Source organism: Chelonoidis abingdonii, chromosome 5 (assembly GCF_003597395.2).
Source record: "Chelonoidis abingdonii isolate Lonesome George chromosome 5, CheloAbing_2.0, whole genome shotgun sequence".
In the NCBI taxonomy this organism is placed as follows: Eukaryota; Metazoa; Chordata; order Testudines; family Testudinidae; genus Chelonoidis; species Chelonoidis abingdonii.
In genome coordinates, this window is record NC_133773.1 from 32,359,245 (window position 1) to 32,379,196 (window position 19,952).

Genomic DNA, 19,952 nt, shown 5'->3' on the forward strand with positions numbered 1-19,952 from the left:
GCACCCATAGCCCTCATCAGCAATGGAATCTGGTACATGTGCTGTCTAGCTGTGGTCAAGGTGAAAATTCATACCAGTTGTACAGTGGAAATTCAATAATTAGTTTTTGGTTCCAGTATTTGCACAGTACTTAAATACTATATGAGCTCCCCTCTTAAATGTTAAATCCTATGTTTCTTGCCCTGTTAACACTGTTAAGGCTTGCAGTATAATTTAATGCAGCATACAATGTCATGCATAGTAACTAACACACAGGATATTCATCTTTCAATAGGATATCTGAGTATGAAGCAGCTGCAGAAGCAGGTTCTTGACTCTTAAAACTGTAAAAATGTGAATTTACATTTTTGCATGTGAATGTTTGAAGTAGGAAGATGATTATAGGTGTATGCAGCAGTCTGTTAAACCTAACTTTTTTTGCTGATACAATTAATTATTTCTAAACCTGCATGTTTATAATGTCACAGTAACATAACAGTCTCGCCCTATGATGGATCTTCTGTATTACTTTTTCTCAGTGGTTGCCTGGTATTTTTCCTTTAAGACATTTTAATTACTGTCTAACTCAGTGTGTCTATTTTATGTTATGTATGTTAGTTTATAGTTATTTTTAAAATTTTGTCTTCACATTATCAAGTGCAAAATTCTGTAAGCTACACTCGTGGAGTCTTAAAAAGTCACCTGCCCTGCAGGGAATTTTCTAACTTGCAGGGTGAATTCTGTTGATTGCCTATAAAAGACACACCTTTCCTCAAGATAGGTTGAATTTTAAGGCATCAGGATTGTACACTGAACGAAAATGTGCACATGCACAATGTGCTGTACTTGTTAAGCTGTATTTAATTTTCCCCCACATGTGCACATCAAAAAGATGTTCTGATTAAAGTGCAAAGGTTGACAAACATGAGAATATTTCCCATTAAGGAGATAAATTGATATCCGCTGAACTTCTCTATCATTTTCAGTCACTTACTTTATATTATACAGCTAAGCCACACACTGAAAAATTACAACCAACAGTGGAACAAGAAAATGTGCTTAAGATCTGATGGTATAACTGGTTATCCTAGAAGCCACAGAACTACTTCTTGGTTACAAAAAAATCTAGTTGCGTAAGAACCAAAGATATTTAACTGATAGGTGTTACTTTGTCCTATCAGAGATTACAGCATAAAAAGACTCCAAGTGGTTTTACTCATAGCGCACTTAGATTGGGATATCAAAGGTGAGGGAATTAGGTGCTCAACTTGCAGTGAAATTCAATGGGATTTGGATGCTCAAATCCCTTAGGCTTATTTTGAATACTAGGAAGAATATCTAAAACATACATGGAATCACACAATATGTTACACTTTGGAATCTGGTAAGTATTACTTGCAATCTGCTATCCACCTATTATGTTAATGAGGATTTTCTACAGACAAAAGTTAAATGAGTTCCTCAGTTCTCTGAAAACAGTTCTGTGTTTGGCTGTAGAGGAATGTCAGTTCTGTTTAATGTGGCATAGCCTGTACACAGAATTTGCTTTTTAAAGAAAAAAATTTTCTGCCTTCAATAAATAGCTTAGCTATAGGGGGAAAAATGTGGCAAAGTCGAGCTGATGGAATGAGTGAAGCACTTGTAACTGTGAACTTTACAAAAAGTAATGTAGGAAAAAAGTTACGTCAGTTTTTAAAATGTGTGAGTGTATATAATATAAGTGCATATTAAAAACAAACCAACCCCGAAATATGTTTTAATATGTCAATGCTGCTTTAAGATTGCATTTCCTGACTTTTTGTTAAAATTTCAAAGGTAAAGTTTCGAATACGTGTTATTTCCTCCCTTTTTAATTCAGGATATATTTCAGTCTAACAAGTAATCAGAAATAGTGCACAGATGCAGTGTGGCTGTGTTTAAAATTGCTGTGGGAACTGTAACTTTCACATTTTCTAACTGTTAAGATTTGCAGTTTTAAAACTATTTCTATTGATGTAGGCGAAGTAATTGTAGTAAAGTTATATTCTTTCAAGTTCCTGAATCTTTCTCTTGACAACGTAGTCTGCCTGAATATATTGCTAACAGAAATAGCAGTGACTTTGGAAATAGACAGAGGTACAGTATTTCTCGTGTATGTGACATGGGGAATAGCCATCTGCTAAGACTCTTAAGGAATAGATTTTCAAAAGAGCTCAGCATACAATAGCTCTTATTTAAACACCTAAACAAAGTGGACAGATTTTTCATTTGTGCTCAGCATCTGTTGAGACTAATGGGAGCTGCTGGGTACTGGACACTCTTGAAAATCTTGCTACTTCATTGAGGTACCTAAATAGGTGCTGAGCTCGTAGAACAAATAGCCCCAATTTTGAGTGGGCACTTCACCACTTCAGAAATGGTGTCCCTACATCTTCTGGATCTTTATAAGAATGGCCGGAGGTTGACTGTGCGTTGCGTGAAGAAAGACTTCCTTTTGTTTGTTTTAAACCGGCTGCCTGTTTAATTTCATCTGGTGACCTCTAGTTCTTGTGTTATGAGAAGTAGTAAACAACACTTCCTTATCTATTTTCTCTACACCAGTCATGATTTTATAGACCTCAATCATATTCTACCTTAGTTGTCTCTTTTCCAAGCTGAGAAGTCCAAGTCTTATTAATCTCTCCTCTTATGGAAGCCATTCCCTACCCCAATGTTTTCCAGCTTCAGTATAGGCAACTTGCATGCCAAATGGAAAAACTTCATTTCCTGCGTTTGTCAGTTTGGGCTCTTCTGTATATCTTGAAGTAGTTCTTGGTGAGAACTGCTCTTTCCCACAGGAATAGCTGTATGGGATCAGACCCAAGGTCTGTCTAGTTCAGTATCCTATCTCCATCAGTGGATGGTGCCAGAAAGCTGCAAGCAACTGCTTGATAGGTTGACATGGGGTAATCTGGCCCCATGAAAGTCTCATCCTAATAGCTAATCTGTCTTCAACTCTGAAAAGTTGAGATTTCATCTTCTTTCTGCTGCAGAGCTACTCTCCTCCTTCATCACTAATGGGTAATGTTACCCATGGAATTTGGATGTGGTCCAGTGTTACTGCTGGAGTCTCCAAGTCTAAGCTTTGCCTTTCAGTTCAGGCCATCAGATCTTCTGCATCCAGTGGTATAACAGAATAGTGGTTTAGTTTCTCTTGACCATTTTGTCTTTACTTTAAGTTGTATTTGTTTTTGTGAAGTAGTGACTTTATTTCAGCTTCTCTGGTATGGCACCTGCCCCCCTTCCTTTCCTCTAACCTTCCCTCACCCCAAACACAGCAGAGCAGCCTTGCAACCACTGAGCCAAGTCCAGGATGTGTTGTAGGCAGCTTTTCGGGACCCTTAGGGGGCGAGCTGCCCTGCTACCATAAACCATAGACCCTCACTTTGCTAGGGTACAGGTTTAGGAAGGCAAATTGTGCCCAGCAGCTGTAAAGCACCCATCCTCACTCTGCCAGGACATGGGGCTTTGACTCAGATAGGTATGTGGGCAGGGTTGAGGCTCGAATATGGGAGGCTGAAGCAGGAGCATGAGAATTTTCATGAAGAAAGCCCCTCAGCAGGCTGTGAGGAGCTAAGTTGTGAACTCCAGAGACAGCCTTTCAAAAAAACAATAGCAAAACTCCCTTCATAATGCAATAATTCATACTGTTAATGAGCAATTGGGGTTTAAACTCTTTGTCTGACTTCCCATCCTGAGGGATGTGTTTGCTGGGGCTTTTTTCCCGTAGACGCACTTTCACAGCGCTGGAAAGGATTCATACCTATCAGATATTCAAAATCAAGACTTTTTTAAAAATCTGATGCAGAGAATTATTCACCCAGAGGTCAAAACAGACATTGCTATGGACATAATTTTACCATTGTGGTAAAGGTCTGCAAAGATCCAAAACTTCCTGCTATCAATCACTTCCTGGCAGTGGTCATCCATAACCAGTTGTCTCCAGCAGCTAGGATTGCTGGTGCCATGTATCAGCTTCATCCCCAGGAATTTTTTCTGAGGACATGGAACAACTCGCTGGATGGAGTGGAAAATCAAGTGTCATTCTCAGATCATATCTGAATGTCCCTTTGTGGGAGGATAAATACAAACAATATGCTGAGAGGCAGTCCAGTTTTTCCTTTAGACTTATTGCAGAAGCAAGCCTTGTAGGTAGGACAGCATAGCTGAAAAACAAACTTCTAGAATTGTAGAGTACACATCCTTTTAGTTCACATTGACGACTGTGTCAGTGGTGTGTCTGGGAAAAAAAGCATACAGCCACGGCCACACGGGTTCAGACAGTGGTCCATCAAGTCCACTGTCACATCTGTGACCGTGGCCAGTAGCATTTACTTCAGAGAAGAGTATAAGAAACCGTGTCATGGGCAGTTATGGGGCTCACAGGGGAAGTTTCCTTTCTCTTTTTGTTAGAGGTTGGTTTGCTTATGGTTGATGCATGAGAGTAGTGGTAGCGATCGATCCCCGAATGTACTCCCAGTCAACTCCAGAACTTCACCAGGGCAAGAGGCAGAAGCGGAGTCGATGGGGGAGCCGCAGCCAGCCATCCATCCCGTGCCGTGAGGACGAGGAGGTAAGTCAATCTAAGATACGTCAACTTCAGCTACGCTATTCTCGTAGCTGAAGTTGCATATCTTAGATTGATTTTCCCCCCTCAGTGTAGACCAGGCCTTACAAAACCAAGGAGTAACCAGAGGTCAAAGCCTCTCTGTGTCAATGGAAGTAGTGTTCTGGAAAGAGAAGAATCTGCTGTTTTTCATGATAGTTCACGTAAAAGGTGCAGACTAGAAGAAGTGGGAAAACTGAAGTTCTCCTCCTCCACTAGCCCGAATGGTATTTCAGACTTGATAGACAGTTACCTCTATTGCACTTCTAGAAAACTCCAGATCTCTTGAAACAAGAATTCTTTCATTTGAAGCTGGTTGACCTACAGCTAACAGCCTAGCCATGGGAAGAGAAGTGAAGTTCAGTAGAGATTCTCTGTTAGTTTCATCGGTATTTTGGGGGTATCCAGACAAAATGTAACAAGGAAATTTTATTTATTGATTGGATGAAATCACGTTTCTGGTATGAGAGGAAACAGAAAGTGATCTGGGACAGGGATTGTCTCTTTATTTGTATACTGCCCAGCATGGTGGGGCCCTTCTATTATTGTAGCATCTAGAGACAAATAATCATAAAGTTTGGGGGATCCTGGCTACGCTAGAGTTTCTCCAAGCCAATTGCTATGGTGCTTGGTTGTAGGAATCCAGTCTGAGTGCGTAACAGCCCTAATGGCATTCTTTTATGCAGACACATCAGAAAATCTGAGTATCATCAGAATGACAGATCAGACAAGCCTGTGGCTGGCCTTTTCAGGTGCCATTACCTCCGAAAGGTAGCGTTTAGAATTAGTTGTTTTATCCATAGAAGAACCACACTGTGTCGTTGTAAGGAAAAGATTATTCTTATAGCTCCAGGATCTCTTAGACCCAAGATAAATTCTTCTTTCCACAGTTAGTGGGAAATAATTCTCGCATCATCATGTTCCAATCCTTAGCACCTCTTTGTTCATCCTAGAGCTGTAAAGATATATTTCAAGCATATGAAGTACACATGCCAGTTGTACCACTTGTATTTCATTCTATCCAAAATGGCACAGCCTAGGTCTTCAAAGTTGCTGCAGGCAAGATGTTGGACCAGTTGGAATGCTAGGCATCCAAAAAACTATTTATGAAGAAAGATTCACAGCTCCCGCAGTGTTCCTAGTGGCCTTGCAGGAAGCCTTATCTGAGGAAGATTTGCAAAGTAGGTTTCCATTCCTCTGCAGTGGTATCTACTCATGGGATTGGTTCTGGGTTGGTTCCCAAATAATTCCTTTAAATTACAAATCTCCTGCAGTATATGGGGGGAATGTCTGTTTCTGCCTGTAATTCTATTACAGTAATTAAAACTCTGCTTATCCTTTCACTCAGTGGTTCTGTGGTACACTACTTCCTATTAGTGATGAAAGAGGAGAAAAGCTGTTTGACAGAATGAGAAATCTGTGACCTGGTAATTCTCTTTGTTAGCAGATTCTCTCCTTATTCAACCTACCCTGGTGGTCTGGTAAATGATTAGAATGCAATTTGTAACAAATTGGAATTTTTCTCTAAAGAAGACTTGAACACTTAATTGCTTTAAGGTTATTATATATAAATCAAGTTATTATTTTAATGCTAATTCGTTGCTGGAGGATTTTTACAGTTTTGGAAGAACTCTTCTGGTGGCCTGAGCTGCTGCAAAGTGGGGCTTAGTGCTGGAGCCTACAGCAACATTGGATTGCCTCCAAATTTCTTAGGTAAATGGTATTAACCCAGTAGTGGCGCATGAGGAGAGAAGCTGTTAACAGAAAATTATCAGGTAAGAAATCACTCATTCCAGTATAACTTTGATTATGACCTAAAAGTCATTCATCAGAAGTTAATGTTTTTCTATTTAATTGCTCAATTCTTGTAATTTGCTGACATATTCTACTGTGAAAACTCCTTATGATAAAAGAAAAGGACAGTGGGAAATATGCAGTCCTTTGGGACTCTGCCTTCCAGCAGTCTCTTTAGTCTCTTGCCATCTTGCAGAACTTGCTAATTGATCAAACTGTCTTCAAGATGTCAGATGCCTCCTGATCTACTATGGCCACCCAGTGCAGTTTGGAAGGCCAAGGAAACGCAGATGGAGAGTTGTTTTTAGTTTGACTTCAGTTTGGCAGAAGTAAAACTGCTGAAAGTGGGTAAATGTTTATTTCATAGTACTGATTAACCCATAGTAATGCTTGCAATTAAAATGTTTATATATGTAATTTTTTTATTGCTCTGATGGGATTTTTGGCAGCGAATTACTGGGCTGCATGTCTTTTAGAGGAGGAAATGTGGAGCCAGATCACATTTCATTGATGGAAAGACTTCCTTTGTATTAAAATGTCATTATACTATAGGCCAATAAATTACCCCAAAATAAAACATGTTCAGAGAAACTACTAAGTGTTCCCAAAAAGGATAACAAAAAAATTGGATTGCTTAATTTTTCTTCCCAACTGTGTTGAACACAAACGAACAACCCTTTTCTCCACCTCAGCCCCCCTGCCCCTAAAATAATAATAATAATATAGTCTACTAGGATTTGCAGGTGGGATTTTCAAAAGTGCCTAAGGACCCAATTTCCAAAGATGTTTAGGTGCTGAGAGATGCAGATAGGCACCTAGCAGGATTTTCAAAAACATCCGAGCAGGATTTCTGAGTGAGAGAGGCTTTTGGGAGCTTTGAATGTAGCAATGATATGCAGAAGTGTTGACAGCAGGGAGCCCAAAATCTCATCAGAGGTGCTCATAGCACCTCCACTCTTGCTTGGTTCGTGGAGAGACAAAGCAGGAGTGCCCAGGGTGCAGAGTGCTTGAGCCATCTGTGCACTACGAGTTCCCTACTTCCATGCAAAACAGAGCAATGTTTACCCCAACTGTGTGGTTAGAAATAGCTGCCTTCTTACTGGTTGGAGTGTTGAATTGATATATTGAAGTAGATGGCTAATGTGTGAATTCTGTAGATTTTAATTAATGGTTTGTTTTTCATTGTGTTATATTGAGTGATTTGTTAACGAAGGGAGTTTATTAAAGTTAACAATAGGTTGCAGTGTATTAATATGGGAAATTATTGTTTGTCCGTGTTATGTAAGTGACGTGGTGTTTTATACGTAACTATTTTGCCAGTAATTGGCATTTATGGTTGGAGATAAATGTTGCACATTTTATGCTGAGATGAAGAGGAAAGACATGTATTATGGTGGGTGTACCTGGATGAGGTAATATACGTATGGCAAAACTATAGTGGATGGGTGAGCATTGAGTTAGAGATTTCTTGTGGTGGCTTTTTATTTCCTTTTTTTTCTTTATTGTTGTATTGGTGATATATGCAGTTGAGCAACCTTACCTGCTTTTTAAGAGTTTGTTGGGACACTGTATGTTCAGCTCATGGATCATTTTTTTTTTTTTTCCTTTTTAGTACAAAATAAGAAGCATAGTTAATTGAACACTGGTGCACTTTTAAATATGCATTTCCGAATTTTGCTGATGAAAAGCAACATTGTGAGAGAATGCATAATCCTTGTAGGGAAATGCATTGTAGTCCATCAGATTAACTATTAAATTTTGCGAGGAGTATTGAGGATTACTCTTAGAAATTGTAATATTATGGAATGGAGAAATAGTGTGTGCTTGGGCCTAAACTATTAATGTAGTTCATTTTAGTATTTTATTACCCTCAAGAATACTCCAGGATATGTGCTCCCTCGTGTCTCAGATCAGTGTTCCAAACACTATGCTAAATTACTGTATTTTAAATGTGTAAAAGACCCAAAGCAATCTTAGATGTCCTTGGATTGCCTGGAGATGAAGCACCACTTATGGGCAATACATATAAAAATGATGCAGATAACTGATTTAATTTTAGGCTAGGTCTAGATGAAGACTTGTATTTACATGTTTAAACTTGTGTGTGTTTAGATTAGGATGTGGAAGTCATTTCTGTATTATCAATCGAGGCTACCTGCCCATGGTCATCCACTGTTTGAAGGGCAAGAGACACTCTTCTGACATGGCACGTTAGTTCAGTTACATTTCTTGATTTTTTGTAGGCTTATCCAAACAGCACTTCTGCATTGCTCCCTACAGGCAGGTTAATTTTGACGCTGCTGTTAAACATTAAAAACATAGTGATTTACACATTAGGTCTCTCTGTTGTAGTCTCTTGTCTTTTATAGTGGGCAATACCACATGTTTCAGAGGAAGGTGTAAAAAATCTCTGAAATATATCTGCATTAACACTCCAATTTTTCACCTCAAGGGGAAACTTTCTTCCCTAGCTGATAAGCTTATGTTTAGAAGGCTGAAACATGACAACTCTTTTAACTTCACTGTTGTTAATATAACTACAGATATTCTTATGCATGTGAACAGCTAATCTGTTTTGAATCCGATAGAGCTATTTACTTCCACGCTTTCTACACAAGGGAGTTGCATAGGCTAATTATATTACTTAGTGTTTGCCCTTATAGATTTTTTTAATTTAGTGCCTTTAAATTTAGAGGTCCCAGCTGACCATTCGATTCGTTATTCATTCCATTCATCTGTCATGTCAACATATTCTTTCCAAGCTATGTAGTCCTATTAATCTCCTACAGAAGCTTCTCCCTTCATCTTAACATGACATTCCTAGGGCAGCTACAGCAATCGCTTACATGGAAAAGTAAACAGGAAGTATTCATTGTAGCCTGACTGTCTTTTAATGAAACTTATTAACTGGCAATGGGAAAACCAGTACTGAGACCAGTCAGGTCTTCATAAACCTAATAGCAAGTGCTCTGTTGAACCCTCGCTGATTTATGGCTTGAGAACTGCTTAGCAAACTGAGATGTAATATTGCTTTCATGCAAACTCTTGTTTTATATTTTGACTATAGAATAGCAACAAAAATATATACAGTGATGCACATCCTATTTTCTTGGGACGCATGAGATACCAGAGCATAGTTCTGCATCATAGGCAGTAGTGTTAGGTTAGCATTGTTGGTCATCTCCCTTGCCTCCCCACAGCTGCTCTTTGTCTCCTGTTCATTTATTTTTCCCAAATTGTATTCCAGGTTCAGTGGCATTGCAGGTCACGGATGGTAGCAGGCGCTAACTTCTACATTGTGGGACGGGATCCAGCAGGCATGCCACACCCTGAGACCGGAAAGGATCTCTATGAACCAACCCATGGTGCAAAAGTGCTGACTATGGCTCCAGGCCTCAAAACATTGGAAATTGTACCCTTCAGAGTTGCAGCATACAATAAGAAAAAGAAGGGCATGGATTATTATGACTCTGAACAGTAAGTTGTTTTAATTTTAAAACTAAAGAATTCTGAGTAAAAAACAATTTTTTATTTTTTTTGCTAAGTCTTTCAGCATTTATTACCTAGTTTTTGAATAAATAGAAGCTTCTCAGAGATAAGACAGCTTGGTTTGGGAACACTTAGTCTCAGTTCACACTTCTTAACTTGTTTTATGATCTTCATATAGAAGAAAGTATTTTAATCCCCACCTCTTTTGAGGTTGTTCTTCCCTCTGTGTGTCTAAAAACAGTTTCTGTATATCTATTACTGTTGTGCCTACCAGTGCAGTGCCACTGTAGGTAGAGATCATTTGCCGTTTCATTTCAACCCACTTTCTTCAGGAGTTTAAAACACAGCTGTTTTCATTTGATGATAGTTGATATCGCTCCAAGCAGTAAGGGTAGATGTCTTTTTAAAAAGATAGCATAAATTAGGTACATTATTTCTACAGCATACTTCTACCCTATACTACATCTGTATGCTATGTGGTGTATCAGGTCTCAATTATACAGGCAGTTAGCTTGCCCTGATCACGTGGCCTGCTGAGGGGTGTTGTGTGGCATTTCTTTTTTTCCCTCCAGTGGCTAGCCTCTGTGAGAGCTTCCTGTCCCTTCTGGATACTGACCTGGTCTGTGAGTGGTTCTAACTTTTTTCTGTGTACACACACATCCCTAAGGGCTTGGCCTAATTCTTGTTGCCTTCCAGTTCAGGGAATAGAAAAAACGTGGCTGAGCTGCAGGGCCTTCACATGTGACCACCATGCACATATTGCTGAAGTTGCAGGATCCTTCCCTCAGAGTTTTTCTATAGGGTAGGAAGGGTGGTCTAGTGAAAAGGGCAGTGGACTAGGACTCTAGAACCTGAGTTCAATTACCAGCTCAGCCACGAATTTCCTGTGTGACCTTGGGCAAATCACTCAATCTACCTCATGCCTCAGCTCCCCTTCTGTAAAATGGGAATAATACTTTCTACCTTCCAGGGGTATATTGTGAAGATAAAATCAGTTGGTGATTTGAGGCATCCAGATCCCATGGTGATAAGGGTCATATAAGAGAGCCAGTGCTTTTTTCCTCCTATCATTTGTTTGAGTCTAGTGCTTGCAAGCCCAGGCAATTGCTAAGACGAGAGAGGTTAAATGTTGTTTTTATTTTGTTTGTTTTTTCACTAGAGGAGTGAGGGCAGATGGAAGTAGGGGGGATTTAAGATGATATTCTGAAGAACTCCTAAACTCTGCAAGATTGAAAGTGACTGAAGCTGTGTGTTTTCAGGAGCTAAATATCTCCATAGGACCATGGCTTTCACTCTTGTAGAGCTGAGCAGGTGTTCCCATCTTCTTCACATTAGCTGGCTGACTGGGGATGGGGAAGAGAAAAAGGTGGACACACCTATGTTCAGCCTCGCAGCAGTGCCGACAAGGATTATATGGCAAATTTACAGAGGGAAATTATGCAGGCATTTGGACAGCTCATATAACCATGTTGTGTCTGGGTCCTGTATGATGCTTAACTAACAATTTGGGATGGTTAAGTAGTTTTGGATGTCTGTTGAGCTGGAGTAATTTTCAAAAGTGCAGTATGTGCTAAGGCGCCCAAGTCTCATTGAGTTTCAGTGAGACTAAGGGCTGGCCTATGCCGCAGAGTTAGGCATACTTATTTACATCACTCAGTGCTGGGGAAAATGCCATGCCCTATGCAATGTGATTAAACCAGTTTAAGCCCCAATGTAGACAACTTTAGGTTGATGGAAGAATGCTTCCATTGACCTACCTACTGGCTCTCAGAGAAGTGGATGAAAGAACCCCTTCGGTCGCTGTAGTAAGTGTTTACAACACTTGGAGGCCTTAGGGCATGGCTACACTTGCAGATGTAGAGCTCTGTGAGTGAAACCCGCCTTCATAGAGCGCAATAGGGAAAGCACTGCAGTCTCTCCACACCGACAGCTGCAAGCGCACTGATATGGCCACATTTGCGGCACTTGCGACGGCGTTGGGAGTGGTGCATTATGGGCAGCTATCCCAGCATGCAAGTGACTGCAACGTGCTTTTCAAATGGGGGTGGAGTGTGACAGGGAGTGTGGTGTGTGTATGTGTGGGGAGAGAGAGTAGGGTTTTGGGGGGCTGAGAGCATGTCAGCATGTTGTCTTGTAAGTTCAGACAGCAGCCGCCCTCCGCCTCTCTCTCTCTCTCTCTCTCTCTCTCTCTCTCTCACACACACACAGCATTCCACACTAATGGCTTACATGCTGGCTGTCTGAAAGGGAGCTTTGGAAGGGCGTTTCCACTTTCCTACAGGAGTTCAAAACGATGACAAGAGTGGCCACTTGACTTAAGTGGGACGTTTCCGGAGGCTGATCAGAGCACAGTAACCCAGCACCTAGTTCACACTGACACCTGTGTGTTGTAGCCAAGGCGGAGCAAACGTTATTCCTCTCACTGAGGTGGAATACCAGCAGTGCTGTAGCCGCGGAATCAGAGTGCTCTACGTGCCTTGCCAGTATGGACGGAGAATGAGCTATGGTGCCCGGGGCTCCTTTATTGCGCTGTAACTCGCAAGTGTAGCCAAGCCCTAAGTGTCTAAGTGATTTTTGAACGTGGGACTTAGTCCCTCTTGTAAATTTTACCCCAGTTTATTTTTTAAAAAGGCTTAATTTTAAAAGCTAACGTGGGATTAGGGACAGGGATTACGTACATAGTTTGGACTGGTGCTGTTTATAATAACTGAGAGCAGTAGAACTACTTAATATTTAAAAGTTACTAATAGCACCTAAATGTTTCTGTATTTGTATAAAATAAACTACAAGCTTTTATAGTAATGTCAAACTAATGATGTGAATATATTGTTACTTGAAGATGTCAGAATATAGTGATATCTTGTGCCATGTGGTCCTAAATCAGCAATGTTAGCAGTGGCAAGAAAGTTAAATCATTGAGTCTACCCACTTGTAACATGGAATAGTGCATGGGGAGACTATCCATATATTATACTGATGATATATATGTACTGTCACTGCTAGTTCACTGAATAAATATGCAGGCATGGCCAGTAGATTAACCTACTATTTAAGGGTCCTTGCAATAGATACAGTAGCAATTAATATTGAGTATTATATCCAACCAAACATTGGGCAAGTCAAGAGGAGTCTTCATGGAAAGGGTAATGTAAAGAGTAAAAACTACAAATGTGGGGCTAGGAATTAGAGAATTAAGCAACTGAGAAATGTTTTCTTTCGTTGTCATGAAAGAGAACCAGCAACAGACAGCAAATGTGACAACAGAACTCCCCTTTGTATGGTGAAGCACTCTCAGAAAAAGAGGTGTTTAGGAAGCTGAGTTTTAAATCCTTTTACAAAGGGAATGCAAGCCAACCACCTGGGGTCTCAGAGAGCTTGGCATTGCGGAAGGGAAAACAGACTTAAATGGGTTCTGTGCTTTTCCTTTTGTCAAATGATCAAAGCAGAATTATCTAGCATGGTGTGTTACCATTTCTTTGCATTGCCGGATAGCTGATCTCGCCTACCTTTCTGCAGGAAAACTCGAGCGTTTCTGCTGAAGTTTTGTAGAATTTCCCCACAAGAGTACATTCTACTTCAGTGAATTACTGCATGCAGAAACCAAGATGGTACAATGCTATGGTCCTGTGCTAACCCTAACCTTTAATGTAAAATTTTATCATACTTACCCACTGATAACTGAATCAGTTAACATTAATACAACCAAGACGTTTGGAGAAACCTTCCAAATGAATTGTAATCATGACAGTGCACTAAGTGGGTGCAAAATGTGCTTGCTAGCCAAAAATATGCTATGATGGTAACGATGAAAAGGCAGCTGATTTGTTTAACAATCAAAAGAAACTACAGCAATCTTTGGAAAAATTAATAATTCTGTCTTAACACAGAACTTTTAGCCATAGGAAGCCCATAAATACAACTACCAGAGCAGGCTGTTTGTCCTCTCTCTAAAATGTGCATGAAGCTAGTGCATCTACATATGCAAGTATTATTTTGTTCTCAACTGTTCTGCTAATGAACTAGGATGCTTCTTTATCCCACTCCGTTGGCCCTGATAATGGTTTTTGGTGCTCCCAATGGGAAATGGGAAACTTAAAATGTTCAACACTTATTTTAAAAGTGTGGGGGGAAACTTCAATTTGTTTAAACTAAACATTGCACTTTTCTCAGTAGCCTGCTATCGTTCTGCTATGAGCAGACACTTTCCTGGAGGTTAAGGCACCAGACAGAGACTGAGACTCTGGAAAGCTGGGTTCAGTTCCTGCCTGTGCCACATACTTCCTATGTGACCTTGGCCAAGTCCCTTAATTTCTGTGCCTCAATTCTCCATCTCAAAACAGGTAATATTTCCTTTGTCCTACGCTTTGTCTTGCCTATGTGGACTGTAAGCTATTTGATTTAGTGACTGTCTTCGTATTTTTTGTATATAAAGCTCATAGCAGGGCACAACATTGACCCTGATTTCTGCTGGGGCCTCTTGATGCTACTCTAATGCAAAAAAATTCTTGAATGGTTAAACTTGTAATCTTTAAAGAGAGAGAGAAACCCATTTTACTGGAGTTATAAGAACTCTGGTCTTGAAAAATGAAAGGAGCTAATGAACTGTTAATCTGTTTTGTCTGGTTTGTCAATTATCACATAGGTTGTTTGATTTTTATATAGTGATTATTAGTATAGTCCTGTTGTGTTACTGATATACAACATGAGTAATGTGAAGACCAAGGGGACAACACCAAATTGTTCTCTGCATGCATCCTAATAGAATATAGGTTTCCACATGTAAAATGCCCTTTCTCTCTCTATTCATCTTGTCTTTTTAATTGACTTATTGCCATTTCCCCCTTATTCAACTGTCTAGCTCTTTAGAACTGAACTGCAACAGACTGTACTTGTTTTTGGGTCTCAGGCTTACCCTAGGCTATAAATCTGGGGCATTGTTGACCTTCAAATGCCCTTTCAGCTACAGTGAGGCATGAAGAATACTATGGAGCTTTTTCTTCCTCCCTCCCTCATCCCCACCCCCGCTATGGGTTTAATAGAACAATATACCCCAAACTCTAATGCCCGCTCACAAAACATATTTCATAGCGCTCTCATTGAGTGATTGTACAGCTTCAGTATAACGGAGCTCTAGTACAGTATGCTTTGGAGAAACTTTCATCACCTCACTGGTGCATATTTTGAAGATCGAGTTTTCTGTTTCCCACGCCATGTTGACAGTTTTCATAGCTGATTTATTCTTATTGTTTTGGAATGTGTGTTTAATTGCTGTTGCTCCACAAATTGTAAATGTAAGTGGAGATGTTAATCCTTGTGCAGATCCTTCATGAAATTCCCTGCTGTACCAACCAATCCATATAGCTGCTCCCCAAAACAAAAATAGTTTAAATGTTACCAGGCTAAGGGGGAAATAAACTAAGGAGACACACTCTCTTTTGTTGTTGTTGGCCTCTTCTAAAAGGGTGTGGGTAACCTTTATTCTTGTAAAAGGTACTCCATCACATCAGTGCTACAGTCTAAAACACAACTGGCAGGAAAATAATTGTAAATAACTTGTGGAAGCATATATTGTAATATAACTTGGCTCAGTCAAAGCTAATTCCATCCTATAGATATGATTTTCAGATGTGCCTAAGTCCTATTTTCAAAAGTGATTTAAGTACTTAGGAGTCTAAATTCCCTTAATTTAAATGAGATTTAAGTTTCTAAGTGCCTAAGTCTTTTTTGGAAATCACACTTAGGTGCCCTTGAAGTATCAACCCAACATCAACATTACTCTGATGGTAAAGGTGTCTTTCTCTCCCTTTCCTCATCCCATTTTATTCCTGCCCAATTTCCTATTCTACAGAGTAATGAGCCAAGAATTCCTAACTCATCCAGGAGTCCTCCTTAGCAGTCCTCCTTGATCTGCATTGTTTAAGATATTTTGTTTTTCTCAAGTAGCACCTTTTCATCTGGAAGCAAATTACCTTTACCAATATGTTTTATTTAAAAAGAATGCTGGGTCTTATTGAATCATAGTTTCAGTAATGGTATTGGACAAGGCTTCCTTTTCTTGCTAGTTACATCCTCCATTGCTAATACTCTAATGAAGATCTGATCTTTATCATTATGTCAGATCATGAGTGGTTGAACAATTAAAGTACTTTTATAGTATTTTCAGTTTTAAAATGGAAAACTTTCTGGCAACGCATAGGCTTTGGTTTGAAGTAGTATGTAAGGACTAAGCAAACATTATTGGATGAGATCAGTAGCAGGTTTAAATTGGAATAGTTTCATTTCTCAGTTTAGTTAAACTTATTTATGCCGACTGCTAAGAATCTGGCTCGCTAGCTCAAAGGAAAGCCATGCGTTATAAAAGAAAATGTTTGCTGGAGTAAAAAAGAAAAGTGAGGAAGAGGAGGAATAACTCCTTGACCAAACCAAAATTTAATTGTATGAAAATTTGTGTAAATCTTTTTTAGATATTAAAACTTCTTCCAGTTTCTTAAAAAATTAAAACTTTTTAATGCAGCAAGGGACCTCTAGGTGACTTTATAATAATCCCTATAATTCTCTAATCAGAGGCTCTTAGCCATCTGACACATCTTGCTCAAAGTCTTCAGGTCTGTGCTCTATTTGGCTGCTCCTTAGGGGTGCTGTTGTTCAAACAGGGCCAGGAAGAGGTCAAATAGACCATGCCTTTATTGAAATGCACTTAAATAGCATATCTGAGTCTCTTTAAGTCCAAAGGCTGGTACTCTCTTCTGATCCCTTCTGGGAACTTGAGCTTCTGTTCAAATTCCCACCCCATTGCCTGCCGATAAACAGCTAAGTGTTGGCATATAAATTGTATGCAAGCTTCAGAATTAACACCCCACAGAGTAGAATGTGGGGAGTCCATTCTCCTACAGCTGACTTAATCTGTAAATGCTGCACTGTCTTATTCACACTAGGAAATTAACCTGGGTGCCTCCTCCTGGAAACTACTGTAGAAGACAGCTGCTTGTGTAGATAGAAACGTGATAAGTGTTCCCTATTTTTCAGTCTAATTCAGAGCACAGCTTTTCTCTGTTCCAGTCCCCTCCCTTTAAAAAAATAGTTCAGTTAAGTTTTCTTACCTAATGTGTGTAATATGTTCTGTGTAGTTGAAGTACATTTATATAAATATATTTCTCCTTTGTTTCCTCAATCTGGACATCAACACTACTGAGAGCAGGAAGATCATTCTAGGCTTTACTGTTCTCCACCAGACTACACTTCAGATCAAAAAGTTGTGCTGCTAACAGCTTGTATGGTATGCATTGTGAAAGGGGACTGTGGAATGCTTTCTATACCTTGCTAACCTCCAGCTCATTACTAAGTATGGTTTAGCACTTAAAGCTAAACTCTGCCCTCTGATGCACACACTTGGTTCTCATTTGTTTCAGTCTGAACCATGTGCATGTGAGGTCAGTATTTGGCTTTTATTTCAAACAGACCAGGGAAGAATGAGTAACAAATACATGTTGCAAATTGAACAAATGAAGTAAGTAAAATTGCTGTATTTAATTTAACAATAAATCACTTTTGCTTAGGAACACTTGGTGGATTTTCTGACATTGTGGCTTTGTTTTTGACTTTGTTTAACTCTGATGAAGAGAAAGTAGTTTATCTGGTTAGAACTCTTGTCGCCCACTCTGACTGGGTTACTATTGCCTTTGGTGTTTAAAATGCTGTGGGATGTTGATCTCGAGTAGATAGATGATGATAGATAATCCTGATTGCTCTCAATTTTCCATCTCTCCTGCTGAATTTTATCTTTAGGAATTATAGCTGTAGGAAGATAAGCGGTGGACCAGGATGAAACTATCTATCTTGAACATGTGCAGACATACACACACATCCCTTATTTATCTTAAGAATATATATGTATATTTTATAGGGTGTATGTATTTTCAGGATTTTCTGGTACTCTTCATTAGCAGCATGTCTGAAACCACAGTTGTGTTCTCAAATATCACACTCCAAGGTGGGGTTTTATGAAAGTAGTATAAAGTCATTATCAAAAAAAGGAGGAGGTAAGATCAGTCTCAGCTATAACTTCCACCTTTTAAATTTACATTCTTTTTTTATTTACATTTTTAGCCATGAAGACTTTGAGTTTATATCAGGAACCCGCATGCGCAAGTTGGCTCGGGAAGGACAAAACCCTCCTGAAGGTTTCATGGCTCCCAAAGCCTGGACTGTGCTGACAGAGTACTACAAATCCTTGGAGAAGGCTTAGGCCTCTTATTAACTGCAGATCAATCTTTGACGCTTGATTTATTACCAAGAAGGGGACCACACAGTCACCGTTCATGCTGCTTTGTTGTGGTGTCTGTCAGGAAGTTCTTCCCTGGAAACAGACTCTTTCTCCCGAACTTAGCATCATTCGTTGCTTGTCTTATGGGTTCTATTATGTATTGGCACCTAACAAACTGCTGGTTTTAATGTCTTCTTTTATTACAGTCAAACTCTTGCAGTAGGATTTTTAACTCTTCTCTTTTTTATATTATTTTTATGCCTCTGTCCTATGAACTCTGCAACTGTTATATTGATGCAAAAACATTTTCATACACTATTTAAGCAGTCTAGTAGATTTTGATTTCATTGTTTGCAGGATACATGTAATGATTAGAACTATGGAAGTAAATGAAATATTTTAAAACTAAACTCAATACTTTTTCTGTCAACTAGTGATCACAGAAGCATTGTAACTTTAAGCTCTTGTTATATGTAATCTCAGAAAACTTCTTTATGCAGCTCAATTAAACTTTTTTGCTTTCTGTATTACATTTTGGTGTTTATTATTTTATTTTGTACTTCTCTTCTGCATTGGAGTAGCAAAGTGAGAGAAAATGCATAACTGGTGCGTAGAAAAAAATACAGGCTTTGCTATTAATTATACGTAATGCTTATCCCAGAGGTTTAGGGTGGTGGTTGGATTTCTTTTATTTGCATGTTGCCAGTGGTGTAATATGTACTTAGTGTGAATATTTTATCTAGTTGGATTTTAAGTGTTCCCAGTATTTGGTGCCAATTATTGTCTCATGACCCCAATACTTTAAAAAAAAATTGTGGGAAATCATGCATCCATTTTTCTAGTTACTTCTATTTCTGCATATGTTCTTAGGCAACATTCATTCTCATCAAAAAAATCTTCGTCTTGGCTACTATTGCAATATAAATACATGTCTCATGAGAGAATTTAGCCCAACATTTGAACTCCCTATTTCTATCTTTTCAAGAGTTCTTGATGCAAAGTAAAATCTAGCCTTTTTTTCCCTAGAACTTCTCAGTTTATGTAAACGGTGAAGCCAACACACATTTCAAGGTTCAGTAAAATTTTTTAACTAGTTTAATTCAGCAACCAAATCAATATTTATTGCAAAAATTACAAAAAGCAAATTCTCAGAGTGAAATACAGCCACTTACTTTCTGACTCTCAAGTCTTTTTCAGTATAAAATAAAACTCAGCGATTGGGATTCCATCAAGTTATCCCCATATACGGAGAGCACAGTGCTATTGCAGAGAGCAAAGGGAACACTGATTGCACCTATGCACATCAACAGCTTCTAACTAATGTCTGAGTGAGGGGGAACATTGTAAAAGCTTATCACTTTAACATTGCTATACAGATTTTCTTCAAACTTTGCTTTCTTTTCAGATCTCAGCAAGATCTACAACACTTGAGAAGTATGAACAAAATTAGCTCAGCACTTCCTTTAAGTTGCACATGCAAAGTTTCCAGTTGTAACATCTGGGTGAGCTAATGTTAGCAGCAGCTGAAATGTGGATTGCAATGAAAGTTGGAGCTTGGCCTCCAGTTGTCGCGTTTGCTTACTCCATTAGCTATAATGTCATATAATTACAATACTTTGACAGATAGTGTAGAGATGCAAACACAGGCATAAGAGTTCAGCCTAAGAATTGATACTGTAAAAGTACAGTTTCCACTGTATGATGTAAAAGTCAGAAATCCAGTGTGAACAGGTAGGCAGGCTCAAGAATGTGACCTGACCCCCCCTCACGTCGTTGAATGTAGAGACCAGAATATAAAAAGGG

General features: G+C 39.2%; 1 protein-coding gene across 1 annotated transcript in view; it reads left to right on the forward strand.

The window, feature by feature from the left end:
• Positions 1-18,676, forward strand: part of PAPSS1 (3'-phosphoadenosine 5'-phosphosulfate synthase 1) — an 82,425-nt gene extending 63,749 nt beyond the window's left edge. Inside the window, exons 10-11 of the mRNA XM_075066546.1 lie at positions 9,645-9,874; positions 17,993-18,676. Coding sequence (XP_074922647.1) covers positions 9,645-9,874; positions 17,993-18,131 — 369 coding nt within the window. The 3' untranslated portion in view covers positions 18,132-18,676. The remainder of the gene's footprint in view (positions 1-9,644; positions 9,875-17,992) is intronic.
• Positions 18,677-19,952: the final 1,276 nt, after the last annotated feature.